At 42.9% G+C, this 25,233-nt stretch overlaps 1 protein-coding gene and 10 non-coding genes across 11 annotated transcripts; 9 read left to right on the top strand and 2 right to left on the bottom strand.

Moving 5' to 3' along the window:
• Window positions 1-769: 769 nt before the first annotated feature.
• On the top strand, window positions 770-23,950 carry LOC134303491 (leucine-rich repeat-containing protein 75A-like). The gene is made up of 4 exons (XM_062988922.1): window positions 770-1,043; window positions 4,854-4,982; window positions 12,579-12,691; window positions 23,272-23,950. Exons 1-4 carry the CDS (start codon window positions 813-815, stop codon window positions 23,774-23,776), a joined length of 978 nt encoding a protein of 325 aa, XP_062844992.1. The 5' UTR covers window positions 770-812; the 3' UTR covers window positions 23,777-23,950.
• Window positions 7,633-7,722, bottom strand: trnar-ucu (transfer RNA arginine (anticodon UCU)). The gene is given in 2 exon segments: window positions 7,633-7,668; window positions 7,686-7,722. It is a non-coding gene; the product is annotated as a tRNA-Arg (tRNA).
• Window positions 7,933-8,022, top strand: trnar-ucu (transfer RNA arginine (anticodon UCU)). The gene is given in 2 exon segments: window positions 7,933-7,969; window positions 7,987-8,022. It is a non-coding gene; the product is annotated as a tRNA-Arg (tRNA).
• On the top strand, window positions 8,405-8,494 carry trnar-ucu (transfer RNA arginine (anticodon UCU)). Its single transcript is given in 2 exon segments — window positions 8,405-8,441; window positions 8,459-8,494. It is a non-coding gene; the product is annotated as a tRNA-Arg (tRNA).
• On the top strand, window positions 12,960-13,049 carry trnar-ucu (transfer RNA arginine (anticodon UCU)). The gene is given in 2 exon segments: window positions 12,960-12,996; window positions 13,014-13,049. It is a non-coding gene; the product is annotated as a tRNA-Arg (tRNA).
• Window positions 13,308-13,397, top strand: trnar-ucu (transfer RNA arginine (anticodon UCU)). Its single transcript is given in 2 exon segments — window positions 13,308-13,344; window positions 13,362-13,397. It is a non-coding gene; the product is annotated as a tRNA-Arg (tRNA).
• Window positions 13,644-13,733, top strand: trnar-ucu (transfer RNA arginine (anticodon UCU)). The gene is given in 2 exon segments: window positions 13,644-13,680; window positions 13,698-13,733. It is a non-coding gene; the product is annotated as a tRNA-Arg (tRNA).
• On the top strand, window positions 13,810-13,899 carry trnar-ucu (transfer RNA arginine (anticodon UCU)). The gene is given in 2 exon segments: window positions 13,810-13,846; window positions 13,864-13,899. It is a non-coding gene; the product is annotated as a tRNA-Arg (tRNA).
• trnar-ucu (transfer RNA arginine (anticodon UCU)) lies at window positions 13,985-14,074 on the top strand. The gene is given in 2 exon segments: window positions 13,985-14,021; window positions 14,039-14,074. It is a non-coding gene; the product is annotated as a tRNA-Arg (tRNA).
• Window positions 15,048-15,137, top strand: trnar-ucu (transfer RNA arginine (anticodon UCU)). The gene is given in 2 exon segments: window positions 15,048-15,084; window positions 15,102-15,137. It is a non-coding gene; the product is annotated as a tRNA-Arg (tRNA).
• Window positions 17,997-18,086, bottom strand: trnar-ucu (transfer RNA arginine (anticodon UCU)). Its single transcript is given in 2 exon segments — window positions 17,997-18,032; window positions 18,050-18,086. It is a non-coding gene; the product is annotated as a tRNA-Arg (tRNA).
• Window positions 23,951-25,233: the final 1,283 nt, after the last annotated feature.

Here is a 25,233-nt window from a genome sequence, read left to right as displayed (position 1 = left end):
GGATATTTCTATGTCATAAATCATTTGCTTCAATAGTGTTATGTAAAATGGGCAGTGATAGCTCAGTGGTTAAGGTACTGGACTAGTAAACAAGAAGGTTGCCGGTTCAAGTCCCACCTCCACCAAGTTGCCACTGTTGGGTCCCTGAGCAAGGCCCTTAACCCTCAATAGCTCATTGTGTAAGTCGCTTTGGATAAAAGCGTCTGCCAAATGCTGAAAATGTAAAATAGAGGTCATTTTTAGTTTAAGGAAATGGAATAACAACATTAGTGCAGCAATTATATCATTATGGCATGTGAATTTAAAACTCATAACAGCAAACACCATTTAAGTCATTTTCTTAATGGTGTTACAATGCTGTTATATATTATTTATAACACTGCTGACCTCTATTACACTCGTATTGTTTGCTGCCACAATAGTAGAATGACCCTTCTACTAAAAGAACCACAATGTAACTAAAAAAATCTAAATCTAAAACCTCTAACCACCCAAAGGGAATCTTTTTTTCTTTTCTTTTTAAAGCGTGTTTGTTTCTTCATTTTTTACCTCATGCAGGCATGGAGGTGGTTTATAGGACCTTCATGTCTTCATAAACCTGCTAAAAACCATTAACATGCTGTTTCCCCATGCACCTTACAAATTTGAGATCGTAAATCTTGAAAGACCATATAAGTAATTAATTAAGCAAATCAAGAAGATACATAAATACTGAACCAAATCAAAGTTTTATTTGCTTAAACAAGGACGAATTGGCTGGGTAAAAGGAATCGTGATGCCTTTTACGACACCTGAGAAGTCCGCACCGCAGGATGGGGGCTAAGCAGTCGAAAGGTTCGGAGGCTGGCTCAGGCCCATTTCAGGGGATTTGGAAAAGAGCCCAAGGTTCTGTCCTGCTCCGCTCGTCCGCCAGTGAGGCCCCGGAAAGCCAAAGGTCGCCTGCACCGTACCATCGTCGTGTTAGCATGATCCAGGACCTGTTGCTGATGGCAAAGGAGGGCAGACAGGATGATGCCAGTGAACTGTTGAAGACTTTGAGACAGGTGAGATGATCTGGGTTTTTTTTCTGAGTTGGAGCGGTGTTGCATGTTCTCCCTGTGACATTAGTCCTAATAAATAATAATAATATCAGAACAGCACACTACCGTCATGCTAGTGTTAATACAGTGCTGAGAATGGTCCACCCTCAATTACTATCTGTTCAGTGGGAGTCCTAATGTATACACAAGTGTTGATTATACACTAATCAGCCATAACATTAAAACCACCTCTTTGTTTCTACACTCACTGTCCATTTGATCAGCTCTACTTTCCATATAGAAGCACTTTCAAGTTCAGTACTGCAGTGACACTAACATGGTGGTGGTGTGTTAGTGTGTGTTGTGCTGGTATGAGTGGATCAGACACAGCAGTGCTGATGGGAGTTTTTAAACACCGTGTCCACTCACTGTCCACTCCTACCTAGTTGGTCCACCTTGTAGATGTAAAGTCAGAGACTTTTTTGAGTTGCTGCTGTTTGAGTTGGTCATCTTCTAGACCTTGTCAGTGTCACTGCAGTGCTGAGAATGATCCACCACCCAAATAAAAACCTGCTCTGTAGTGGTCCTGTGAGAGTCCTGATCATTGAAGAACAGGGTGAAAGCAACAGATGGACTACAGTCAGTAATTGTAGAACTACAAAGTGCTTCTATATGGTAAGTGGAGCTGATAAAATGGACAGTGAGTAGAAAAAAGGAGGTGGTTTTAATGTTATGGCTGATCGGAGTATGATGTGTTTATATCATGGTGTGCAGTAGCTTAACAAATGCTGCACAACCGGTAGAAGGTCGAAAGGGAATATTTATGTATTCATATAATTTCTCCTGGATTTTACATTAACATTTCACAGAATTATGGAAACATTTAACTGATACGAAGCAGTAAAATGCCATAAATTGGCTCACTTGAAGAAATAAACTGGATTCCTTTCACAAGCTGTTTTTGCATCTTTCACCCCTCAGACTCACCCAGAGAGAAACTTTTTTTGAAAGCTGAGTGCTTTGACTTGGAAAGTATGCTTGAAAAGGCAAATCAGGCTCCTTCTGTGCTCCATTTGATCCCCTCTTCCTCTCTCTCACACACAAACGCACACAAATCTACACTGTATCAGAGTCTATCACATAGAGGAGGAAGGGCTGGCCTATACATATATCATAGAGCCGTCCATTCATCAGTGTGTGCAGAGTAACATACAAGACCATTAGACTAACAGCCTCAGTTTCACCTCTCCTAAGTATTAGGTGTTTCAGCCACATCCATTACTAACAGGAGTATAATAACAATTATATACACTAATCAGCCATTTTATCAGCTCCACTTACCATATAGAAGCACTTAGTAGTTCTACAATTACTGACTGTAGTTCATCTGTTTCTCCGCATGCTTTGTTAGCCCCGTTTTATGCTGTTCTTAAATGGTCAGGACCCCCACAGGACCACTACAGAGCAGGTATTATTTAGGTGGTGGGTCATTCTCAGCTCAGCACTTGCAGTGACACTGACATGGTGGTGGTGTGTTAGTGTGTGTTGTGCTGGTATGAGTGGATCAGACACAGCAGTGCTGCTGGAGTTTTTGAAAACCTTACTGTCACTGCTGGACTGAGAATAGTCCACCAACCAAAAATATCCAGCCAACAGCGCCCCGTGGGCAGCGTCCCGTGACCACTGATGAAGGTCTAGGAGATGACCGACTCAAACAGCAGCAATAGATGAGCGATCGTCTCTGACTTTACATCTACAAGGTGGACCAACTAGGTAGGAGTGGACAGTGAGTGGACACGGTATTTAAAAACTCCAGCAGCGCTGCTGCGTCTTATCCACTCATACCAGCACAACACACACTAACACACTACCACCATGTCAGTGTCACTGCAGTGCTGAGAATCATCCACCACCCAAATAATACCTGCTCTGTAGTGGTCCTGTGGGGATCCTGACCATTGAAGAACAGGGTGAAAACAGGCTTAAAACGTATGTAGAGAAATAGATGGACTACAGTCAGTAATTGTAGAGCTACAAAGTGCTCCTATATGGTAAGTGGAGCTGATAAAATGGACTGTGTGTAGAAACAAGGAGGTGGTTTTAATGTTATGGCTGATCTGTGTATACTGTCACAGTGCTGTAAGTGCCAAAAATGTAAATGATACCAGGGTTACCATGGTCCTGAGATCTTTCTCTCTCTCCGTGACTCTTCTACACACACACACACACACACAGTGTATTATTAACAGTATACCACAGAGAAAGAAAGCCCGTCATGCATGAATATTTTATACATCCATACATTTATTAGTATTTACAGAGTTACACAGAAGGCCACCTGCATCTGTATACACTTGAGTTTATACAGTGATTGTATCAAGATAGAGATTATTTTATTCAAGTTAACCCTTTTCCTTTTTCTCCTCTAAAATTGGCTCATTCCAGAAAAGTTGGGACAGTAAACAGCAGAACCAAAAAGCAGTGATCTGTAATTACTGCTACTGGTATTTAATTTAATTAAAAACATCACATTTCTAAATGTAGGTATTCTACAATATTAAATATGGGTCATTAATTAACATGTTAACAACCTGATATTAATAGGCATACAAATGGATCAGGGCTCAAAATAGGATTGGCCATGTAATGTACTTCTATCAATGATGTTGTCGAAGCAAGCCTGAAGGCTAAATATCAGTGTCTGCGTCTTCCAGTACTAGATAATGCAGTATAAGCTGATGGAGCCTGTATGTTATACAGAATGTAGGCTGTATAGTATAAATATATATTTTTTTCTGTACACCGATCAGCCATAACATTAAAACCACCTCAATGTCCATTTTATAGGCTTCACTTACCATATAGGAGCACTTTGTAGTTCTACAATTACTGACTGTAGTCCATCTGTTCATGCTGTTCTTCAATGGTCAGGACCTCCACAGGACCACCACAGAGCAGGTATTATTTAGGTGGTGGATCATTCTCAGCACTGCAGTGACACTGACATGGTGGTGGTGTGTTAGTGTGTGTTGTGCTGGTATGAGAGGATCAGACACAGCAGCGCTGCTGTCCACTCACTGTCCACTATTAGACACTCCTACCTAGTTGGTCCACCTTGTAGATGTAAAGTCAGAGATGGTCGCTCATCTATTGCTGCTGTTTGAGTTGGTCATCTTTGGTTGGTGGACTATTCTCAGTCCAGCAGTGACAGTGAGGTGTTTAAAAACTTAATTAGCACTGCTGTGTCTGATCCACTCATACCAGCACAACACACACTAACACACCACCACCATGTCAGTGTCACTGCAGTGCTGAGAATGATCCACCACCCAAATAATACCTGCTCTGTGGTGGTCCTGTGGGGGTCCTGACCATTGAAGAACAGCATGAATGGGGCTTACAAAGCATGCAGAGAAACAGATGGACTACAGTCAGTAATTGTCAGTAGTTGTGGGTTCGAGTCCCACCAGAGTCGAAGGTTGTGTCTAAAAGCATAAAATTGCAATTTTGAAAATTGCGATGATGCACATAAATGATAACGCGTTTACCATTTACAGACGGTTCCGAAAGTGTTCAGACCCCTTGACTTCTTGCACACTTGTGTTGTAGATTTGATTTAGAGTGGATATAATTACCATTTTTACCCATTCATCTACACTTTCAGTTTCAGGTTTCAGTTTTCAAATGTTCTTTTTACATAGAAGTATTTAGACCCTTTAAAGTGGCACTCCAAATTGTGGTCAGGTGCATCCAGTGTAACCCATATGTGTGTGTCTGTAAATGAACACTTAATGAGCTCTGTGGTTATTGTGTGTTTAATGTCTGTGTCTGTAGGATTTGGGGATGGAATCAACGTCTCTGGATGATGTATTGTACCGGTATGCCAGCTTCCGTAATATGGTGGACCCCATAACCCATGACCTCCTCATCAACCTTGCTCGCTACATGCACTGTCCCAAAATGGTAAGAACAAACACACACAAAATGTTAAGTTTTTTGGGTGTTTTGGCATTTTGGTATCACTGAGGATAAAGCTCACACCTAATCCTAACCTCAGTACTCAAAATCAAATCTGTTACGCCATGTAGTGTATAGTTTTCTTTCTTTCTTTCTTTCTTTCTTTCTTTCTTTCTTTCTTTCTTTCTTTCTTTCTTTCTTTCTTTTTTCTTTCTTTCTTTATTTCTGTGTCTTTCTTTCTTTCTTTTTTTTCTTTCTTTCTTTCTTTCTTTCTTTCTTTCTTTCTTTCTTTCTTTCTTTCTTTCTTTCTTTCTTTCTTTTTTCTTTCTTTCTTTATTTCTGTGTCTTTCTTTCTTTCTTTCTTTCTTTCTTTCTTTCTTTCTTTCTTTCTTTCTTTCTTTTTTCTTTCTTTCTTTATTTCTTTCTTTCTTTCTTTTTTCTTTCTTTCTTTATTTCTTTCTTTCTTTCTTTTTTTTCTGTCTATTCTATATTTCTGTCCACCTGTCTGTCTGTCTGTCTTTCTTTCTGTCTGTCTAATCTATTTTTCTTCCTGTCTGTCTGTCTTTCTGTCTAATCTTTCTTTTTGTCTGTTTTTCTATTTAATCTAATCATTTTGTCTCTTTTTCTTTGTGGTTTCACCCTTTTCCTTTAATTATTTCCTTTTATAATTGTTGGTAAAATTTTAATTGCTTCCTTCTTTTATTTAATTTTTTTTTCTTTCACACAAAAGATTTGTATTATCCTGAACAACGATGTACGATTGATTTGGTGCTGTGCTTTCTGTAATCGCGTAGTTTCCTGCTGGTCTTATGTTAATTTACATAGACTTCATAGCTGTAGAGCAAATAACACTGCAGTCATGCAAAGCACCAATCATAAGCAATCTCGCAGATAAACACTGACTCTTTTGCTAAACTATATATAGGTTGTCAGCATCAGCCTGAGGACCTTGCACACACATACTGTGCCTAGGCTGTATGCTAAAATACGGGGTCGCTTCAAGAAGCAGTGAGCAGATTTGAAATGTGAAACTGCCAACACTGGCACTTGGTTAGAAATGTAAGACGCATCCTGCACTACAGTAGACCCAACATAGACGTAGATTTATGTTACTGCTTCGGGAGGTTATGCCCACCAGTGTGTGTGTGTGTGTGTGTGCCCCCTCAACTCTTATTTCCTGGGTGCACACACTCAAGAGACCCATTAATTGGCAAGCTGCAAGTCTTCAATATTTATACTTTCTCTATGAACTGTATTCATTATTTGCATGTGTGGAGGTGTGTGCTCATGCAGATGTGTATGTAGCGTGTATGTGTGTTTGTGAATGCCTAATTAGCGTTTTTGATGTGGCATAGTGCCCTCTTGTGTGAGCCCTGTTGTGTCCTGTTAGCATGTTTGTCTGTGGTGTTTGGCCGAACTCTCACTGGCTCATTGATTCTCAGAACAGAGCCTCTCATGAATGGAAATGCAGGGAGAGACGACGGGATGAAAGAAAGACACTATCTAGTGAAGCATTAGCATAAAGCCAGTTAGGCTTAAACACACACACACACACACACACACACACACACAAGCACAGCAAGACCCCATCTATGCAAAATGAGTCACTCATCCTCGTCGTGCATGGTGAGACTGCTACTGTTTTTGTTATGGCTAATGAACCGGACATGCACGCACATACTGAAAGATGGAAAGTAGTCAAAATCAGAGACAGACTAATGGAAAGACGTGGAGGTAATTTGAGTCTGATCATTTGTCACAATGTGTGGGTGTGTTTGAGTATCTGGATTGTATCTGGACACAAAACAGGGCACAATTTACCATGCAATTCATTTCCAAAGAGAGGTCTCACACCTCAAATTATCAACAGTTTATCAGCTGCGGACAAATAGCGTCTTGTTGAACAGAATCGTGAGGACTCGGTTTACTGCGGAAATAATTCAAAAACAGGTTGCACTGAGAAGGTCCTGCGTAAGGCGATGAGCTTAGAGGCTGTGTCACAAATCACTAGGGATGTAACGATGCACCACAAGGCAGTTAAAAATCGTGCACATGTGCCGCGATTCGAATCGGTTATTCATTTAAGATTAATCGATATTCACTTTAAACAGCAGAGGGCACTGGCCTGGTTGACGGCATGTCACAAAGTTGCCAGGTAGGGGATTTTCCAGTCAAATTTATTTATGTGAGGATAATTTCTTTATTTGTATTATTTATTTATTTATAGAATGTTGGATTTGTTTTAAAATTTCATTTCAGTTTTTTTTTACACAATAAGCATTATTTGGCATAGTTTGTACCTACATTAGAAATAAAAGGACATTCATTATTTAGATAAATAAAAGATATAATAAAAGGAAACTTTGTCTTCAATTTCATTTTGTTTAAAAAAATCGGGGAAAAATCGTATCATGAACCCAGTATTGTGAATCGTATCGCATCACATCGTGGGTAGAGTGTATCGTTACATCAATACAAATCACACATTTTTATAAACTATCTGGACCATATTTTGGGGTGGTCATGTGACATCATTTTCAGTATTGTTTGAACATGACAAGATTTTATTACAATTGGTTGAACATTTTTAATGCAGAGTTTTGCCTAGATATTACTATACTATACTTACAATTACTATACTATTTAAACTTAATTTTGACCCTGGTGGGACTCGAACCCACAACCTTTGAATGGCCTCAAATATGAGCCTAGAAGTCCAATGCGCTATCCATTGCGCCACAGAGCCTGGGAACAGGTGCCTCCAAATCCGGTTTAGTCAATGTTGTTGCAATTGTACGTCGTAAATCACATTAGCCTCGACAAAAACCTCGACTCTGGTGGGACTCGAACCCACTTCAGCTGCTCAAAAAAAATTTATTTTTCATTTTTTGAGCTAGTTCATGGTGTACAATAGCAATATCGTTGACTAAATTGGATTTGGAGCCTATAGTTGTCGGGCTCTGTGGCGCAATGGATAGCGCATTGGACTTCTAGGCTTAGATTAGAAACCATTCAAAGGTTGTGGGTTCGAGTCCCACCAGAGTCGAGATTTTTGTGTTTCTAGCCAAAACCAATTGTGTTACGAAACAATAAAATCCTTACACGTTCAAACGATACTGAAAAAATGTCACATGACCAGCACAAAATATCATCCAGAGGCCTTAGCAAGCTCAAGAAATGCCTCTGTGTTACTGCACAACACTTGCAGTATGATGACATGATCTGGGCTGGGACAAATTGTTAGTAATAATCATAAGAAGATCAGTTAATCACCAAGGACTTCATGGCCAGACTCAATAATACACAACACTCTCGACCAAGAAGCATGGAACCACTTGGCTATATTATGTATATTTAGTTTTGAGATGATTTATGGTGTGCAATAGCAACAACGTTGACTAAATTGGATTTGGAGCCCGTAATTGTCAGGCTCTGTGGCGCAATGGATAGCGCATTGGACTTCTAGGCGCAGGTTTGAGGCCATTCAAAGGTTGTGGGTTCGAGTCCCACCAGAGTCGAGGTTTTTGTGTTTCTAGCCAAAACCAATTATGTTACAAAACAAAAAAAATCCTTTCATATTCAAGCAATACTTTAAAAATGTCACATGACCACCCCAAAATATCGTCCAGAGGCCTTAGCAGGCACAGGAAACACCCATGTGCTACTGCAAAACACTTACAGGATGACTTGATCAAGGTTAGTAACAGTCATAAGAAGATCAATTAATCACCAAGGACTTTATGGCCAGACTCCATGATACACAACGCTCTCAACCAAGAAACATGGAACCACTTGGCTGTATTATGTATATTTTGCGTATTGGACTTCTAGGCTTAGGTTAGAGGCCATTCAAAGGTTGTGGGTTCGAGTCCCACCAGAGTCAAGTGTTTTGGATTAAAATAAACTGTATGTAGCGTGTATTTATAATTTCTAGGCCAATCATTTCATCCAATTCTGTTAGAAAGTAATTAAATCCTTTCACATTCAAACGATGCGTCGATAAGTCTTTGTCAAAATGTCACTTGCAAAACTGCAACAAATTGTATTCTCAGTACACAAACCATTTTATATTTGTTTATATTTACAAAACGCAGTTACATCGGTCAGTGAAAACATTGGACATAATTTCTGAAAGCACAAATCTTTGTACTTTTGGTTAAAAAAGGGCTCAAAGAACTAACACACCACAGATTCTTAGTTTTATTGCATTTTATCAAATATAAGAACTGCCAGAAACTCAAATAAAATTTTAACTAAATATAAAAGTCTACACATTTAAAGCTATTTAAAAAATCTGAAACTATAATAACACTTAAACACACGCTGACAGTACTTATGTATCCCCGAGTGCGTATTGCCTCCACTGTCCTAATGAACAGTACCACTGTAAGGAGCTGATCCATAGTCTCAGTGCATATCTGAACACGTCTCTGTTTGTCTCAGACTCCCCACAGGGAGACATTCGAGGCAATCGGTAATCCATAAAGCCCCTGATTGGACCGACAGGCACCCCACGGCTCCATGGACCACGGAGAGCTCACGCTGGGAAGTTCAGTGTGCATGTGTGTGTGCGCGCCTGCATATGTGTGTGGGTGGACAGAGGACAGGGGTGACAGTAGAAGAGCCAGAGCTGATGTGATTCGCTTTCTTTGGTAAAGAAGGTTTAGGAGAGGAACGGAAAGAGAAAGGTTGAACTAATTAATCCATTAATATATGAACATAAACTCACAGAGTGTAAATGAGCCAAGATGTTACGACCACTCTCAAAAATGTGCATGGTAATAACTATTTCACAACAGTTTTGCATGTCAAGGTCAGGGATATATTAAATGTTGGGCTGGTGGTAGTTAGTTATTGCATTTTTTGCACCTTACTCTTCATATCTCTCATATCTGCTGCTAATTGTGTATCAGAATATACAGGGCAGTTGTAGTCTGAATTAGAGATGCATGAGTACCGATACTGGTATCGGGTATTGGCCCGATACCGCGCTCATTAACTCGTACTCGTACTCGCAAACGAGGCTCCGATACTAAACATCCGATACCGTGTGCCTAGTGCACGTTGCTGCGTTATGCCTGGTTCACACTACACGACTTTTGCCCTGATTTTCGCTCGGCGGCTGGTCGGTGCTAGATTTGCCGGCTCGGGAGCAACTCGGCGTTCGCTCGGCGATCAAAACTCGGCTCTCGATCGCTAAGTGTGAACTATCCAACAACTCGATCCGACCGGCTCACCGAGCGCTCATCTAACATGTCAGATATCTGATCTCAGATGTGCGACTGGCAGTGAGTGACATGTCGAACAGCCAATGAGAACGCAGGATACGGTGTGAGGGGAAACGCAGGAGAGGAGTGTAAACAGGTGGGACAGGGGGATAATATAGTTTATATCAGAATACACCGGCACACACACACGTTTTACAGTATTTCTGACCTGATCGTTCTCTACAAAACATAACAACAAAACACCAACATTGCAAAAATATTTATTAACCTCCAACCCACTACAGAACAATCCATGCTATTCGTGTTGCCAAATCCACTCAGATTCATTTATTTTTCCTCCTTGATTTCATCACGTCAGCGCACAAACACTTTGATCTCTCGCTACTTGTTGACGTGCATTTTTGGACGTGGTATCATTAAACTTCTCGTCTCTTCTCACGTGTGTTTTTGTTTAAAAAAAAAACGGTATTCTAAATAGGTATCGGTATCGGCAAGTACAAAAATACATGTACTTGTACTCGGTTGGAAAAAAATGGTATCGATGCATCCCTAGTCTGAATGTTGGGCAATAGTGGTTAATGTATTAAAACAGTAGTGGAAAGGTTGCTGGTTCAGGTTGCCAGCCTGCCACTGTTGGGCCTTTAAGCAATGTCCAATCAAGCAGGTTCCCATCCCATCTAGTAGGAGCACGCCAGGTTCCCATCCCATCTAGTAGGAGCAGCATTGTTGGTCCTGCAGTCCATGCAGAATATGTAAGAATGTTTTTTTTTTTACTTCACTTATCATTTACTCAGTACCATGTTCTGGCCAATACTACTCTTGTCTTTGGTCCCACCCCCCTCAGTTTCTTTAGAATAGACAATAAATCTCTTGTATTTATTGTACTGTTTGTGTGTGCACTGTGTATATTGTATTGTTCGGTGTTGCATCCTGGTCCCGGAGGAACGTTGTTTCGTTTCAATATGTACTTGTATATAGCTGAAAATACATTTTCGGCATTTAGCAGACACCTTTATCAAAGCGATTTACAGCCTGGGCAATTGAGGGTTAAGGGCCTTGCTCAAGGGCCCAACAGCAGCAACCTGACAGTGATGGGGCTTGAACCAGTGACCTTTTGATTACTAGTCCAATACCTAAAGCACTAGGCTACAACTGCCTACTTGACCAAGAAGTCTATTCTACTAAGGTATGGTCAGCATAAAGTCCTGAATGACTTGCTTTAAGATCCACTCACTACGCCTAGATGACTGGATTGAAGTATCTCCAAAACATCAATGAGTACCAACGACATTGGTCCAAGCAGGCATAAGCCACAAGCCGCTGACAGCTTGTTGGGTGGCCAAAGCTCATTGATGCCAGAGGATATGAAGACTACAGTGTCTGATCTGGAACTACAGAAGATCTATTGCATCAAACCCTTCTGTGTATGGGACTGAAAACGTGCTGGACGATCAGCATGCCCGCAGTGTTTAACATATCTACAGTGGCGCAGGCAGGTAAGCAAACATTGAAACTGGACGTCAGAGCAATGATGAAGTCATATGGACGACTAGGCACTGTTGGATGATCCACCTCATAACACACAGAAGTTCAAGGACCTGCTGGTAGGATCCAGGTACCAGAAACAACAGGAAAGCTTGAAATGTCTCGTGGAGTCCGTAGCTGCGTCCGGAATCGCATACTTCCATACTCAATAGTACGCGAAACGAGTCCGCGAGAGCGGTAAGTATGTCCGAATACATAGTATAAATAAAGAGGTACGCGAGAAGCACCCGGATGACCTACTTATTGGGCAGCCATGTTTGAGTATGCAAGCGATGCACACTTGCGGTCCGCTAATGTATCCCATAATGCAACTGGAGCTGCGTAGGCATTCAAAGCGGAATAAGAAACAAGAAAGATAGCGGAAAACGGAGTCCTCTGTTCACAAGTGTAAGTAAGATAAATAAAATAAAACATTTTAAAGACGAATAAATAACTAAAAGATGATAAATATCCAAAATTTTGACGAGTGTGGTTTGTAATGAGTCTGTAACTATGGTGATATTACGTCATCACGTCCTTACGTCATCACTTGACGTTGGCAAGATGGCGCATATGTAGTACGTAGCGGTGTTGTGTGCATACTGCACACTTCTGTACTGAAAGTATGTACTTCTTTACCGGCCGAGTAGTGCATACTTCCTCCAATCTAGTACGTACTCTGTAAGTATGCGATTCCGGACGCAGCTCGTGTCTGGGCACGTCAGAGCTGTTTTGACAGCATCTTAGGCAGGTGGTTCTAATGTGTTGACTTATTGGTGTTGATCTAGCTAATAAATATCAGATCACATTTAATGTAAAGTCCGTGTCTCCTGTTTATTCTCTGTGACAGGAGGGTGAGTCACTGAGTGCCATGGAGAAAGTGTGTCGCCAGCTCATGTACCACCTGAGTCCCCATCCACGCTGGAGGAGACAGGGCCTTTTAAAGGGCAAACTCCAGGCCAGGTAAGATTCCGGCACCAACGTCTTTTAAAGTCACAAAAAGGGTCACATGACCAGCTTGATCAACCTTTTGTTTAAAATGTGTGTACAACAGCATCAGCGTCGACTAAACTGGATTTGAAGCTTTGGCGCAATGGACTTCTAGGCTCGCAGTTGAGGCCGTTCAAAGGTTGTGGGTTCGAGTCCCACCAGAGTCGAGCTTTTTTCATTTTTCATGCAAATTTACGCCATAAAATAGCATCAGCACTGACTAAACTGCCGTATGTTGGCAGGCTCTGTGGCGCAATGGATAGCGCATTGGACTTCTAGGCTTACGATTGAGGCCATTCAAAGGTTGTGGGTTCGAGTCCCACCCGAGTCGAAGTTTTTGTGTCATTAAAAATGTTTGACCAATTCTGTTACAAAACAATCAGCATTGACTAAATTGGATTTGGAGCCATCTGTTGCCAGGCTCTGTGGCGCAATGGATAGCGCATTGGACTTCTAGATTCAGATTTGAGGCCATTCAAAGGTTGTTGGTTCGAGTCCCATCAGAGTTGAGTTTTTTTTATTTTCCAAGCAATACACCATAAAATAGCATCAGCACTGACTAAATTGGATTTGGAGCCATTTGTTGGCAGGCTCTGTGGCGCAATGGATAGCGCATTGGACTTCTAGGTTTAGGTTTGAGGCCATTCAAAGGTTGTGGGTTCAAGTCCCACCAGAGTCGAGTTTAATTGACATTTTTCAAGCAAATTTACACCATAAAATAGCATCAGCACTGACTAAACTGCCGTTTGTTGGCAGGCTCTGTGGCGCAATGGATAGTGCATTGGCCTTCTAGATTCAGATTTGAGGCCATTCAAAGGTTGTGGGTTAGAGTCCCATCAGAGTTGAGTTTTTTTTATTTTCCAAGCAATACACCATAAAATAGCATCAGCACTGACTAAATTGGATTTGGAGCCATTTGTTGGCAGGCTCTGTGGTGCAATGGACAGCGCATTGGACTTCTAGGTTTAGGTTTGAGGCCATTCAAAGGTTGTGGGTTCAAGTCCCACCAGAGTCAAGTTTAATTTACATTTTTCAAGTAAATTTACACCATAAAATAGCATCAGCACTGACTAAACTGCCGTATGTTGGCAGGCTCTGTGGTGCAATGGATAGCGCATTGGACTTCTAGGTTCAGATTTGAGGCCATTCAAAGGTTGTGGGTTCGAGTCCCATCAGAGTCGAGTTTTATTTACATTTTTCAAGCAAATTTAAACCATAAAATAGCATCAACACTGACTAAATTGGATTTGGAGCCGTTTGTTGGCAGGCTCTGTGGCGCAATGGATAGCGCATTGGACTTCTAGGCTTAGGATTGAGGCCATTCAAAGGTTGTGGGTTCGAGTCCCACCAGAGTCGAGTTTTATTTACATTTTTCAAGCAAATTTACACCATAAAATAGCGTCAGCACTGACTAAATTAGATTTGGAGCTGCTTGTTTTTAGGCTCTGTGGTACTATGGATAGCGCGTTGGACTTTTAAGCTTATATTTGAGGCCATTCAAAGGTTGTGAGGTCGAGTCCCACCAGAGTTGAGATGCTTTATTTTTCAAGCAAATTTACCCCATAAAAAAGCATCAGCGTTGACTAAATTGGATTTGGAGCCGTTTGTTGGCAGGCTCTGTGGAGCAATGGATAGCGCGTTGGACTTCTAGGCTTATGATTGAGGCCATTCAAAGGTTGTGTGTTCGTGTCCCACCAGAGTTGTAGTTTTTGTGTCATTAAAAATGTTTGACCAATTCTGTTACAAAACAATCAGCATTGACTAAATTGGATTTGGAGCCATCTGTTGCCAGGCTCTGTGGCACAATGGATAGTGCATTGGCCTTCTAGGCTCAGGTTTGAGGCCATTCAAAGGTTGTGGGTTCGTGTCCCACCGAAGTTGAGTTTTTTTTATTTTCCAAGCAAATTTAAACCATAAAATAGCATCAGCACTGACTAAATTGGATTTGGAGCCAGCAGTTGTCAGGCTCTGTGGCACAACGGATAGCACGTTGGACTTCTAGGCTTACAATTGAGGCCATTCAAAGGTTGTGGGTTCAAGTCCCTCCAACATCGAAGAAGTTTTTCTTTGAGCTGTTGAGTGAATTATGTTTCGATGAGCATCAAATGCAGCATGAATCACAGCTTTACCTGCCCTGGAGCAGGTGAGCTATTAGCTGTCATGGTAACTGAGCTAGTTGAGTAATTTTTAAAGCAAGCTAGCTAACCCACATATCCTGCTGAATGGCCATTCAAAGGTTGTGGGTTCGAGTCCCACCAGAGTTGAGTGTTTTGCAAAAGTAGCTTAAACAGCTATGTGAGAAAAAGCTGCCACAAGCTCACTATCTACAGGCTCTGTGGCGCAATGGATAGCGCATTGGACTTCTAGACTCATGTTTGAGGCCATTCAAAGGTTGTGGGTTCGAGTCCCACCAGAGTCGAGTGTTTTGCAAAAGTAGCTTAAACAGCTATGTGAGAAAAAGCTGCCACAAGCTCACTATCTACAGGCTCTGTGGTGCAATGGATGGCGCATCGGCCCTCTAGATTCACCCGTGTAGACATTCAAAGGTTGTGGGTTTGAGTCCCACCAGAATCAAGAGTTTTGCAAAAGTATCTTATACAGCCACGTGAGAAAAAGCTGCCTCAAGCTCGCTATCTACAGGCTCTGTGGCGCAATGGATAGCGCATTGGACTTCTAGGCTCATGTTTGAGGCCATACAAAGGTTGTGGGCATTGTTTCACACATAAGGAGGATCCACGCAGGAGAAGGAACGTCACATCGCCTCTGGGGCAGCTCACTTGTCCAGAAAAGTGCCATGACACTGTCTTATTTCTGCAATTTCCCTTTGGGGATCAATAAAGTATTTAATTAATCAGTCAATCTTTTTTGAGTTCCCTAAAAAATAAAAGGATGTTGGCATCCCACGCCAGGCCTGGCATCACAGTTCCAGAGAAAGCAGGTTGCCAAACAGAAAAGCTGGCAAGTCTCTCGGGACGAAACTGTGATAAACACAAACCGACGTGTCAATCATCTGCGCCATCTGCGCACAGTCCAAAGTCTTGTGAAAAAGCTTTCTAAAATATTGAAGGCTGTAAAAATAGGGGCAGATTCATACCAATGCATGTGGGTTTTCCCCCCATTTCCCCCCAATTTTCCTTCCAGTCTAGTCATATCCAATTATCCGATTGCATTACGCTTCCTCTCTATTGATGTTGATCTCCATCCTGACTGAGGAGAGCCATGACTAACACACACCCCCTCCGACACGTGTGCAGTAGCCGACTGCATCTTTTCACGCGCACCAGGTGAGTTCATATGTGGATCAGCTTTGCGTACGGAGAGACACACCCTGATCACATTATCCTTCGTCTCTGTGCAGGCACCATCAATCAGCCAGCAGAGGTCATAAATGCATCAGTTATGAGGAATCTCTTTCCAACAGCCAATCGTTGTTCATGTAGGTGCCCAGCCTGCCGGATGGTGTGTTTTACCGCTGCGCCACATGAGCGCCCCATGCCTGTGGTGTTGAAATATTAGGTAAAACTTATGTAAATATTATTTGAGTGTGATTGTTAGTCTGACTTGCCTGCAGACCTAGTTGGCAGTTCTCATTTAAAATGCACAGCACAGTATGCATGATGTGCAAAATACGACAATAAAGGGCTCATAAGGTTTCATAGCTACTGGGTGGCACAATGGCTAAGTGGGTTGCACTGTCGCCTCGCAGCAAGAAGGTCCTGGGTTCGATCCCCGGGTGGGGCGGTCCGGAGCTCTCTGTGCAGAATTTGCACGCTCTTCCCATGTCTGGGTGGGTTTCTTCCGGGTGCTCCGGTTTCCTCCCACAGTCCAGAAACATGGAGACAATGAATTGTCCTATAGGTACCTAGCCGCCAGGATGCATAAACCTGTGCGTTGTAGTGCCGGTCCCAAGCCCGGATAAATAGGGAGGGTTGTGTCAGGAAGGGCATCCGGCATAAAAACTGTGCCAAACTAAAAATGCAGGTCACGATCCGCTGGTGACCCCTAACGGGAGCAGCTGAGGAAATAGATGGTTTCACAGCTACAATGGAAATAGGGTCTTGGGTGGCATGGTGGCTCGTTGGGAAGCTTGGTAGGGTTTGATTCCCAGGTGGGGCAGCTTTCTGTATGGTGTTTGCATGTTCTCCCTGTGTCTATGTGGGTTTTCTCCTACAGCCCAAAGATGTGCAAGTGAGGTGAATTGGAGATACAGAATTGTCCAGGACTGTGTTTGACATTAAAGACTTGAACTGAGGAACCTGTCCTATCCTGAATGTAACCAAAGTGTGTAAAACATGACGTTAAAATCCTAATAAGTTAATAAATAAATAAAACAGGGTCTTTGGTTCCCAAAGGAGTCATGAACACCCTCCAGTCTCACTTTGTTTGGAATGTGGTGCTTGCATGAAATGAAATCAGGTTCTTACTATTCCCAATTTGTACATCAAATTGAATTTAAGATATAATTCATAGGATTCCTGTAAAAACAAAGCCCCTGTTCTTCAGAAAGAATCTGTTATAGCTGAATATTGAAATAATCAAATGGAATTAAAGCAACCCATTAGTAATGTTCATGATAAACCTGCTCTAACCAAAACTGACACTTTAAAAAACAGCACAAAACGTGGGTCATGAACCCATGGTGTCAAGAGCCAAGCTGTGAAAAACCCATTAGGTTGAGTACCAGTGAATTAAGGACCTTAATCTTATTTCCTATGAAAAGTGGTCCATTTAATTGGCAGCCGGTTTTCCTGTTCCTGACTGTCATATGATCACATTTTCCCAGAGTACAATTACCAGAGAGAGCAATTAGAACAGAGAGAGAGAGAGAGACTGCCAATAATTGGGGAGCAGAGACTTTATACAGTTGCTATGGTATCTGAAATATTCAACCCCCTACCTCAATAGGTATTATAGTGATGCATATAAAATGGAATGAAGATACACTGATCAGACACCTCCTTGTTTCTACACTCACTGTTCATTTGATCAGCTTCACTTACCATATAGAAGCACTTGTAGTTCTACAATTACTGACTGTAGTCCATCTGTTTCTTTACATACTTTTTTAGCCTGCTTTCACGCTGTTCTTCAATGGTCAGGACCCCCACAGAGCAGGTATTATTTAGGTGGTGGATCATTCTCAGCACTGCAGTGACACTGACATGGTGGTGGTGTGTTAGTGTGTGTTGTGCTGGTATCAGTGGATCAGACACAGCAATGCTGCTGGAGTTTTTAAACACCTCACTGTCACTGCTGAACTGAGAATACACAGAAAACCTGACTCTGGTGGAACTCGAACTCACAACCTTTGAATGGCTTCAAGCCTCAGCTTAGAAGTCCAATGCGCTATCCATTGCGCCACAGAGCCTGTAGATGGAAGATTTGTGGCAGCTTTTTCTCACATGGCTAAGCTACTTTTGCAAAACTGGCTACTGCTGACTTCAATTTTATCCTACTCATTTTAGTTTTGACACAAAAGACTCGACTCCAGTGGCACATGAAACCACAACCTTTGAATGGCCTCAGACCTAAGCCTAGACGTCCAGTGCGCTATCCATTGCGCCACAGAGCCTGCGGATATTTTGGTTATGGCTGATTTGAAATGCCACTTAAAACTTTACTGTGCAAAAAAGAAGCCTTATGTGACCCATGTCCAGAAGCGGCATCGATTTCTCTGGGCTCGGAGGCATCTAGGATGGACCATCACACAGTGGAAACGTGTATTGTGGTCAGATGAATCAGCATTCCAGGTCTTTTTTGGAAAAAATGGACACCGTATGGTCCGGTCCAAAGACGGAAAGGACCATCCAGACTGTTATCAGCAACAAGTCCAAAAGCCAGGGTCTGTCATGGTATGGGGGTGTGTCAGTGCCCTTGGCAAAGTAATTTACACTTCTGTGATGGCAGCATTAATGCAGAAAAGTACATTGAGATCTTAGAGCAACATGTGCTGCCTTCAAGACGTCGTCTTTTCCAGGGACGTCCATGCATTTTTCAACAAGACGATGCAAAACCACCTGCTGCACACATACAGGTACTGGACTGGCCTGCCTGCAGTCCTGACCTGTCCCCAATAGAGAATGTGTGGAGAATTTGGAAAGTAAAAATGCGACAACGACGACCCCGTACTGTTGCACATCTTAAGACGTGTTTGCAGGAAGAATGGGACAAAATAAAAGCTGAAATACAAAATCACTTGGTCTCCTCGGTGCCAAAAACGTCTTTTAAGTGTGGTGAAAAGGAACGGCAACATGACAAAGTGGTAAATGCTTTACTGTCCCAACTTTTTTTGGAATGTGTTGCAGGCCTGAAATGCAGAAATGGATGTTTATTACATTTACATTCACATTTTCAGCATTTAGTTGTGACTTACAGTATGCAGTCAAAGCCAGTGTTTCCCAACCACTGTACCGCGGCACATAAGTGTGCCATGAGAAATCATCAGGTGTGCCATGGAAGATTATCCAATTTCACCTGATTGGTACACTAAGCCATTCTCTTCCACTAGAGGGCAGAACAACGTAACAGTAAATATACTTTTTGTGACATTTTTGTTTGGTGGCGTGCCTTGTGATTTTTCCAATGTGAAATATGTGCCGTGGCTCAAAAAGTTTGGGAAACACTGGTCTAAGCAATTGAGGGTTAAGGGCCTTGCTCAAGGGCTCAACAGTGGTAACCTGGCATTGGTGGGGTTTGAACCAGCAACCTTCTGATTACTAGTCCAGTACCTTAACCGCTAGGTGACAACTGCCCAAGTTTATTAATAAATGAAATGAAGTTGAGCAGATAAAACATGAAATATCTCAGGTTCATCCTTTTTAATTATTTGCATTTTCCATGCTGTCCCAACTTTTTCTGATTTGGGGTTGTAATTACAACTGTATTTGTGTTTAAAAAAACAGCATCCATTTACATTGTCCGGTAGTACTTAGACATTTAAAATCAATATCCTTCACAACCTGCCCCTAGGATCTAAGTATCGGCTCTGATGTATGACGAGACACTTCTCGCTTCCTTCTGTCATGTATGAATTTTCACTCTTACCCAGAAAACCCTGCAGCTTTCATATGTATTGTGTAATTTCAATGTGATTCACTTTTGAATCCATTAGAGTGAGTCATTTAGAGTTAGTGGCTGTACTGAAGCTTTTTAATCACTTGCTAATGACTTGGAACACAGAACTCATAGATCTGCGCTGCACCAGTCAAAGCTGAGCATTATTGAGAAAGCCTCACTAATTGTGTAAGTATTGACCGCTGCACTGACAACTTGCCCTTTTACTGTTAGCTTTTATTCGTTTCACTTTGTCCACGCGCTTGTTTCTGAATCTTGCGGGTGCGTGTGTGTTTATTCTGGGAAACGAAAATTATGACTTCCTTCCCAGCTAATAAATTCAGACCCTGTTTTTGTTTGCCGTAAACCGTACTAAAAACCAGTAAAATCCAGTGTTAAACCTTGTCAACGCAGCGCTTAGAGTTTCCCACAGGTCTAAAATCAATCTGGGTGGTGTCCAGGCTTTTGTTGATGCTGAGACATGAGATTAAACGCTCTGTTTATACAGGACTGAATTTTAACATGGCACGGTCGGTAGAGTGGGTGTTGCACTGCATCAGGTTCCAAGGGCTGGGATTTGATCCTCATATTCAATCACTGTAAAGTGCTTTCTGTATCTGGGACATTCTTCACCCATTTTTTAAAATCCTGCAGAAGGTTGATTGGCTACTCTGAATCGCCCCTTGGTGTGTGAATGAGTGTGTACACCGCTCAGCCATAACATCAAAACCACCTCCTTGTTTCTACACACTGTCCATTTTATCAGATCCACTTACCATATAGAAGCACTTTGTAGTTCTACAATTACTGACTGTAGTCCATCTGTTTCTCTGAATTCAATGGTCAGGACTCTCACAGGACCACCACAGAGCAGGTATTATTTGGGTGGTGGGTCATTCTCAGCACTGCAGTGACACTGACATGGTGGTGGTGTGTTAGTGTGTGTTGTGCTGGTATGAGTGGATAAGACACAGCACCGCTGCTGGAGTTTTTAAACACCTCGTTGTCACTGCTGGACTGAGAATAGTCCACCAACCAAAAACATCCAGCCAACAGCGCCCCGTAGGCAGCGTCCTGTGACCACTGATTTAAACTCATGACTTCAAGATGTCGTTACCATCATGCCACCTGAGCACCCCAGTAGATTTTGACAAATGGCAGCGTTAATGTTCATCTTCATTATTTGTGATTTTTGTCTTGTAGTGCTTTACTGGATACCACTTTGCCCAACTGAATTATAAATGCTAATCTTATTTAAAACTTTGAGGTTATAAAAGCCACTCTTGGGTAGATTCATCACTATTTCAAGGTTACTTGCTCTGAGATCTAGCTTGGAGACCTTATGCCTGCGAAATATAACTCATCCAGTCTGATATTTTAACAACATTGATTCTGCATTCATTCTTTTGGAATTACTTCACAATGTGGAACATTGTTCTTGAAGAAACTTTAACACAAAGGTTTAATATGTGTGCAGCGGTAAAAACACACGCTAGAACAACAGAGCTGGGATCTCGAATACATTGTATCGCGTCTCAGCTCTGCCTGCCGGCTGGGCCGAGTGGCCGCATAAACAACGATTGGCCTGTTGTTCGTATAGGTGTGGGACACTAAGCCGGATAGGGACTCTCTCATAACTAATGCAATTACGACCTCTGCTGGCTGATTGATGGCGCCTGCACAGAGACGAGGAAAGAGTGCTCTGATCAGGGTGTGTCTCTCCATACACAGTGCTGATCCGCATATGCACTCGTCAAGTGTAGGTGATAAAATGCATACGGCTGCTGCCCACGTGTCAGGCAATTGGATGCGCCAAGAGTCGGGAGAAAAGGGGAGAAAATGCATAAACAAATATATATGTGTGTGTGTTGGATCACTTTTAGCCTTTTTTGACTGACGCAGTATGGGCTCTGTTCCTGGGTTTGATTGGGGTCCGATTTTTAACCAAAGAAATACATGTTTTAACAAATAGTTCCTTTCAAGAAATATAATCGGTTCAATGTAATAAACGTGCAATAACGGAGGCAATCGAATCACAAGGGGGGAATTACTTTTTCTCTCTGTACAGAAGAAAATTCTGACTGGAAGTCCTCGACCCCTCCCACCTTTTGTTCCCTCCATCCCACTCCCAATCTGTCTTGTCAGACGTGCCGCGGCTCAGCCGAAGATAGACGAATAAAGCAGAACGTTGCTTTCTGATTATGACTCATCAGATAGAAACACAATCTGTGTGGTTTAGACTGAAAGGAACGGGCTGTTAGGTCAAGAGTGTTTCCCTTGAGGACGACCCGTTCTTCCTGCATGTCAGTGTTCATATGGGAAAGGAATTGAGTTCATTTTGGTTAGTAAGTGTCTCTATCTGAGGGATTATATGTATTTGTGTTAAGGTACAGAGTTCTGAGTGTGGCTGTCCACTATTGTACAATATACACCGATCACCTATAATATTAAAACCACCTCACTGTCCATTTTATCAGCTTCACTTACCATATAGAAGCACTTTGTAGTTCTACAATTACTGACTGTAGTCCATATGTTTCTCGGCATGTTTTGTTAGCCCCCTTTCATGCTGTTCTTCAATGGTCAGGACCACTACAGAGCAGGTATTATTTAGGTGGTGGATCATTCTCAGCACTGCAGTGACACTGACATGGTTGTGCTGTGTTAGTGTGCGTTGTGCTGGTATGAGTGGATCAGACACAGCAATGCTGATGGAGTTGTTTTTTTCCCCCCAGTTTTATCCTCACTCTAGTCGTGTCCGATTACCCTGAATGCGTCCCTCTATAATGATTCGACCCTTCACCGCTGACTGAGGACGCACTGGCACGTACGGTCAGTACAGACTGCAATTTTCACCTGCACGAGTCGAGTTCATACACCGACGGGCACAGTGTACGGAGGGTCACACCCCCATCAGCATTATTCCTCAGCCCTGCGCAGGCGCCAGCAGTCAGCCAGCAGGGGCCGCAGTCGCACCAGTTATGAGGACCCACGATCCGACTTTCTTACCCTCTAATCGTTGTTCATGCAGCCGCCCGGCCCAGTCGGAAAGGCAGAGCCGAGATTCGATACGATGTATTCGAAACCCCAACTCTGGTGCGCTAGCGTACTTTACCGCTGCGCCATCTGAGCGGCATGATGGAAACACCTCACTGTCACTGCCGGACTGAGAATAGTCCACCAACCAAAAATACCCAGCCAACAGCGCCCCGTAGGCAGCGCCTGTGACCACGGATGAAGGTCTAGTAGATGACCAACTCAAACAGCAGCAATAGATGAGCGATCGTCTCTGACTTTACATCTACAAGGTGGACCGACTAGGTAGGAGTGTCTAATCGAGTGGACAGTGAGTGGACACGGTATTTAAAAACTCCAGCAGCGCTGCTGTGTCTGATCCACTCATACCAGCACAACACACACTAACACACCACCACCATGTCAGCATGGTGTAGTGTTTTGTTATAACGCCTAATAAACCCTATTTTTTCTCTTTGTCTCAGTCTAAAGGCTGTTTTATCCGTGTCTCCGGATGGCACCGTGGATTTATCCGGATTCCCTCTTTCACGCCGTGACATCGAGCGTCTGACGCTGCACCTGCGCCGGCACTCCTCCCGCGTCCGTAGCGTGGAGCTGGGCTTCACCGAGCTCACAGACGACATGCTACTCACACTGCTGCCAGCTCTGGCTGCGCTTCCCACCCTCGAGAGTCTGGCGCTCAACGGCAACCGGCTAACACGCGCCGTCCTCCGGCAACTCACCGATGCCCTTAAGGAACCGGGCAACTTTCCACTACTGGCGTGGGTCGATCTGGGCAACAACGTGGATATTTTCTCTCTTCCTCAGGCCTTCCTGTTGGGCCTGCGAAAGCGCTGCCCCAAGCAGGGCAACCTGCCGACCATACAGGAGCAGCCTGAACGTGTGGGTGGGGCTGGGGAAAGTGCAGGATCAGAAGAGGTTGGGGAGGATGAAGAAGGGTGGAGTTCAGGGTCAGGAGATGACACATAATCAGGAAGTTAGTGGCGGATAGGAATTAAAGGGGGTCCATTTACATGTGTGCGCATCAAGGATGTGGATGATATGACATTATGTTGACCTGTTCTTGATATGTGGATGAAATCAACTGGTCTCGGTCGGGCACAGGTAGAGGAACTGGCTAGTTTACTGCTTGTGAGGAGTAAATGTGTGGTTTTGATACAATACCGTATGTGTTGGGTTTGCACTTGGTCCTGGATGGAATTATGGAATTATTAACACAAATGTGAGTGCACAGCGATAAAACAAGCTAGCACACCAGAGCTGACAACTCGAATCTCAGCTCTGCTACCTTCAGACACCTAAACAGACAATGACTTGTTCATCCATAGGGTGGGAGGGCCGGAGGGGATTCCTCATAGCTGCTGCACTTACGACCTCTGCTGGCTGTCGCCTGCACAAAATCGAGGGATAATTAAGAATGGTGCATACAGCCGCTCAGGTGGCGCAGCGGTAAAAACACACACTGGAACCAGAGCTGGGATCTCGAATACATCGTATCGAATCTCAGCTCTGCCTGCCGCCTAAGGCTGAGCGGCCACATGTTGTTCAGATATGGGCGGGACTAAGCCGGATGGGGTCTCTCTCTCTCTCTCTCTCATGACTGGTGCAATCACGACCTCTGCCGGCTGATTGATGGCGCCTGCACAGAGATGAGAAAAGAGTGCTCTCAGGGTGTGTCTCTCCATACACAACGCTGAGCTGCACTGCACTCGTCAAAGTGTAGGTGATAAGATGCATACGGCAAGCTTCGTTCTCCTCAATCAGAGCGGGGATCGGGATTGGTGGAGAGGAAGCGCGACGCAATCGGGCAATTGGACGCACTAAAAAGGGAGAAAAGGGGGAGAAAATGCGTAAACAAAAAACAAATGGTGCATACGGATCTGAACTCGCTTCGTACAGGTGAAAAAAAAGTGGTCGGCTACTGCACACGTGTCAGAGGGTGTGTGTGTCATACAAAATTGCCTGTGTGTGTTTCCGGTGATGGACTGGCGCCCTATCCAGGGTGTTTCCGTGTGCCCTGCGCCCATTGGGAGCTGGAATAGGCATGACTGATAATATTTACATACTAATTTTTAGACACTCAAGATACGTATTGTTTTATATGTATGTTTGAAAATTCATTACATTAACATGTTTATATGTGATCGTGTAAAAATGCTGCTTTATCCACTATGTGTGTGTATATGTATGTACGTACGTACATACAGTGGGGCCAAAAAGTATTTAGTCAGCCACTGATTGTGCAGGTTCTCCTACTTAGAAAGATGAGAGAGGTCTGTAATTTTCATCATAGCTACACTTCAACTATGAGAGACAAAATGAGAAAAAAAAATCCAGGAAATCACATTGTAGGATTTTTAAAGAATTTGTTTGTAAATTATGGTGGAAAATAAGTATTTGGTCAATAACAAAAGTTCAACTCAATA

Source organism: Trichomycterus rosablanca, chromosome 26, assembly GCF_030014385.1.
Source record: "Trichomycterus rosablanca isolate fTriRos1 chromosome 26, fTriRos1.hap1, whole genome shotgun sequence".
Classification (NCBI taxonomy): Eukaryota; Metazoa; Chordata; class Actinopteri; order Siluriformes; family Trichomycteridae; genus Trichomycterus; species Trichomycterus rosablanca.
The sequence above is the reverse complement of the archived record's forward strand: the minus strand, read 5'-3'. Positions and strand labels throughout refer to the sequence as shown.

Excerpts from the sequence above, each read along its gene's own strand:
- LOC134303491 (XM_062988922.1), top strand. The coding sequence starts at position 813 with ATGGGGGCTAAGCAGTCGAAAGGTTCGGAGGCTGGCTCAGGCCCATTT. Across the intron at positions 1,044-4,853 it reads TGTTGAAGACTTTGAGACAG|GATTTGGGGATGGAATCAAC; the intron begins GTGAGATGATCT and ends CTGTGTCTGTAG. Across the intron at positions 12,692-23,271 it reads AAGGGCAAACTCCAGGCCAG|TCTAAAGGCTGTTTTATCCG; the intron begins GTAAGATTCCGG and ends TCTTTGTCTCAG.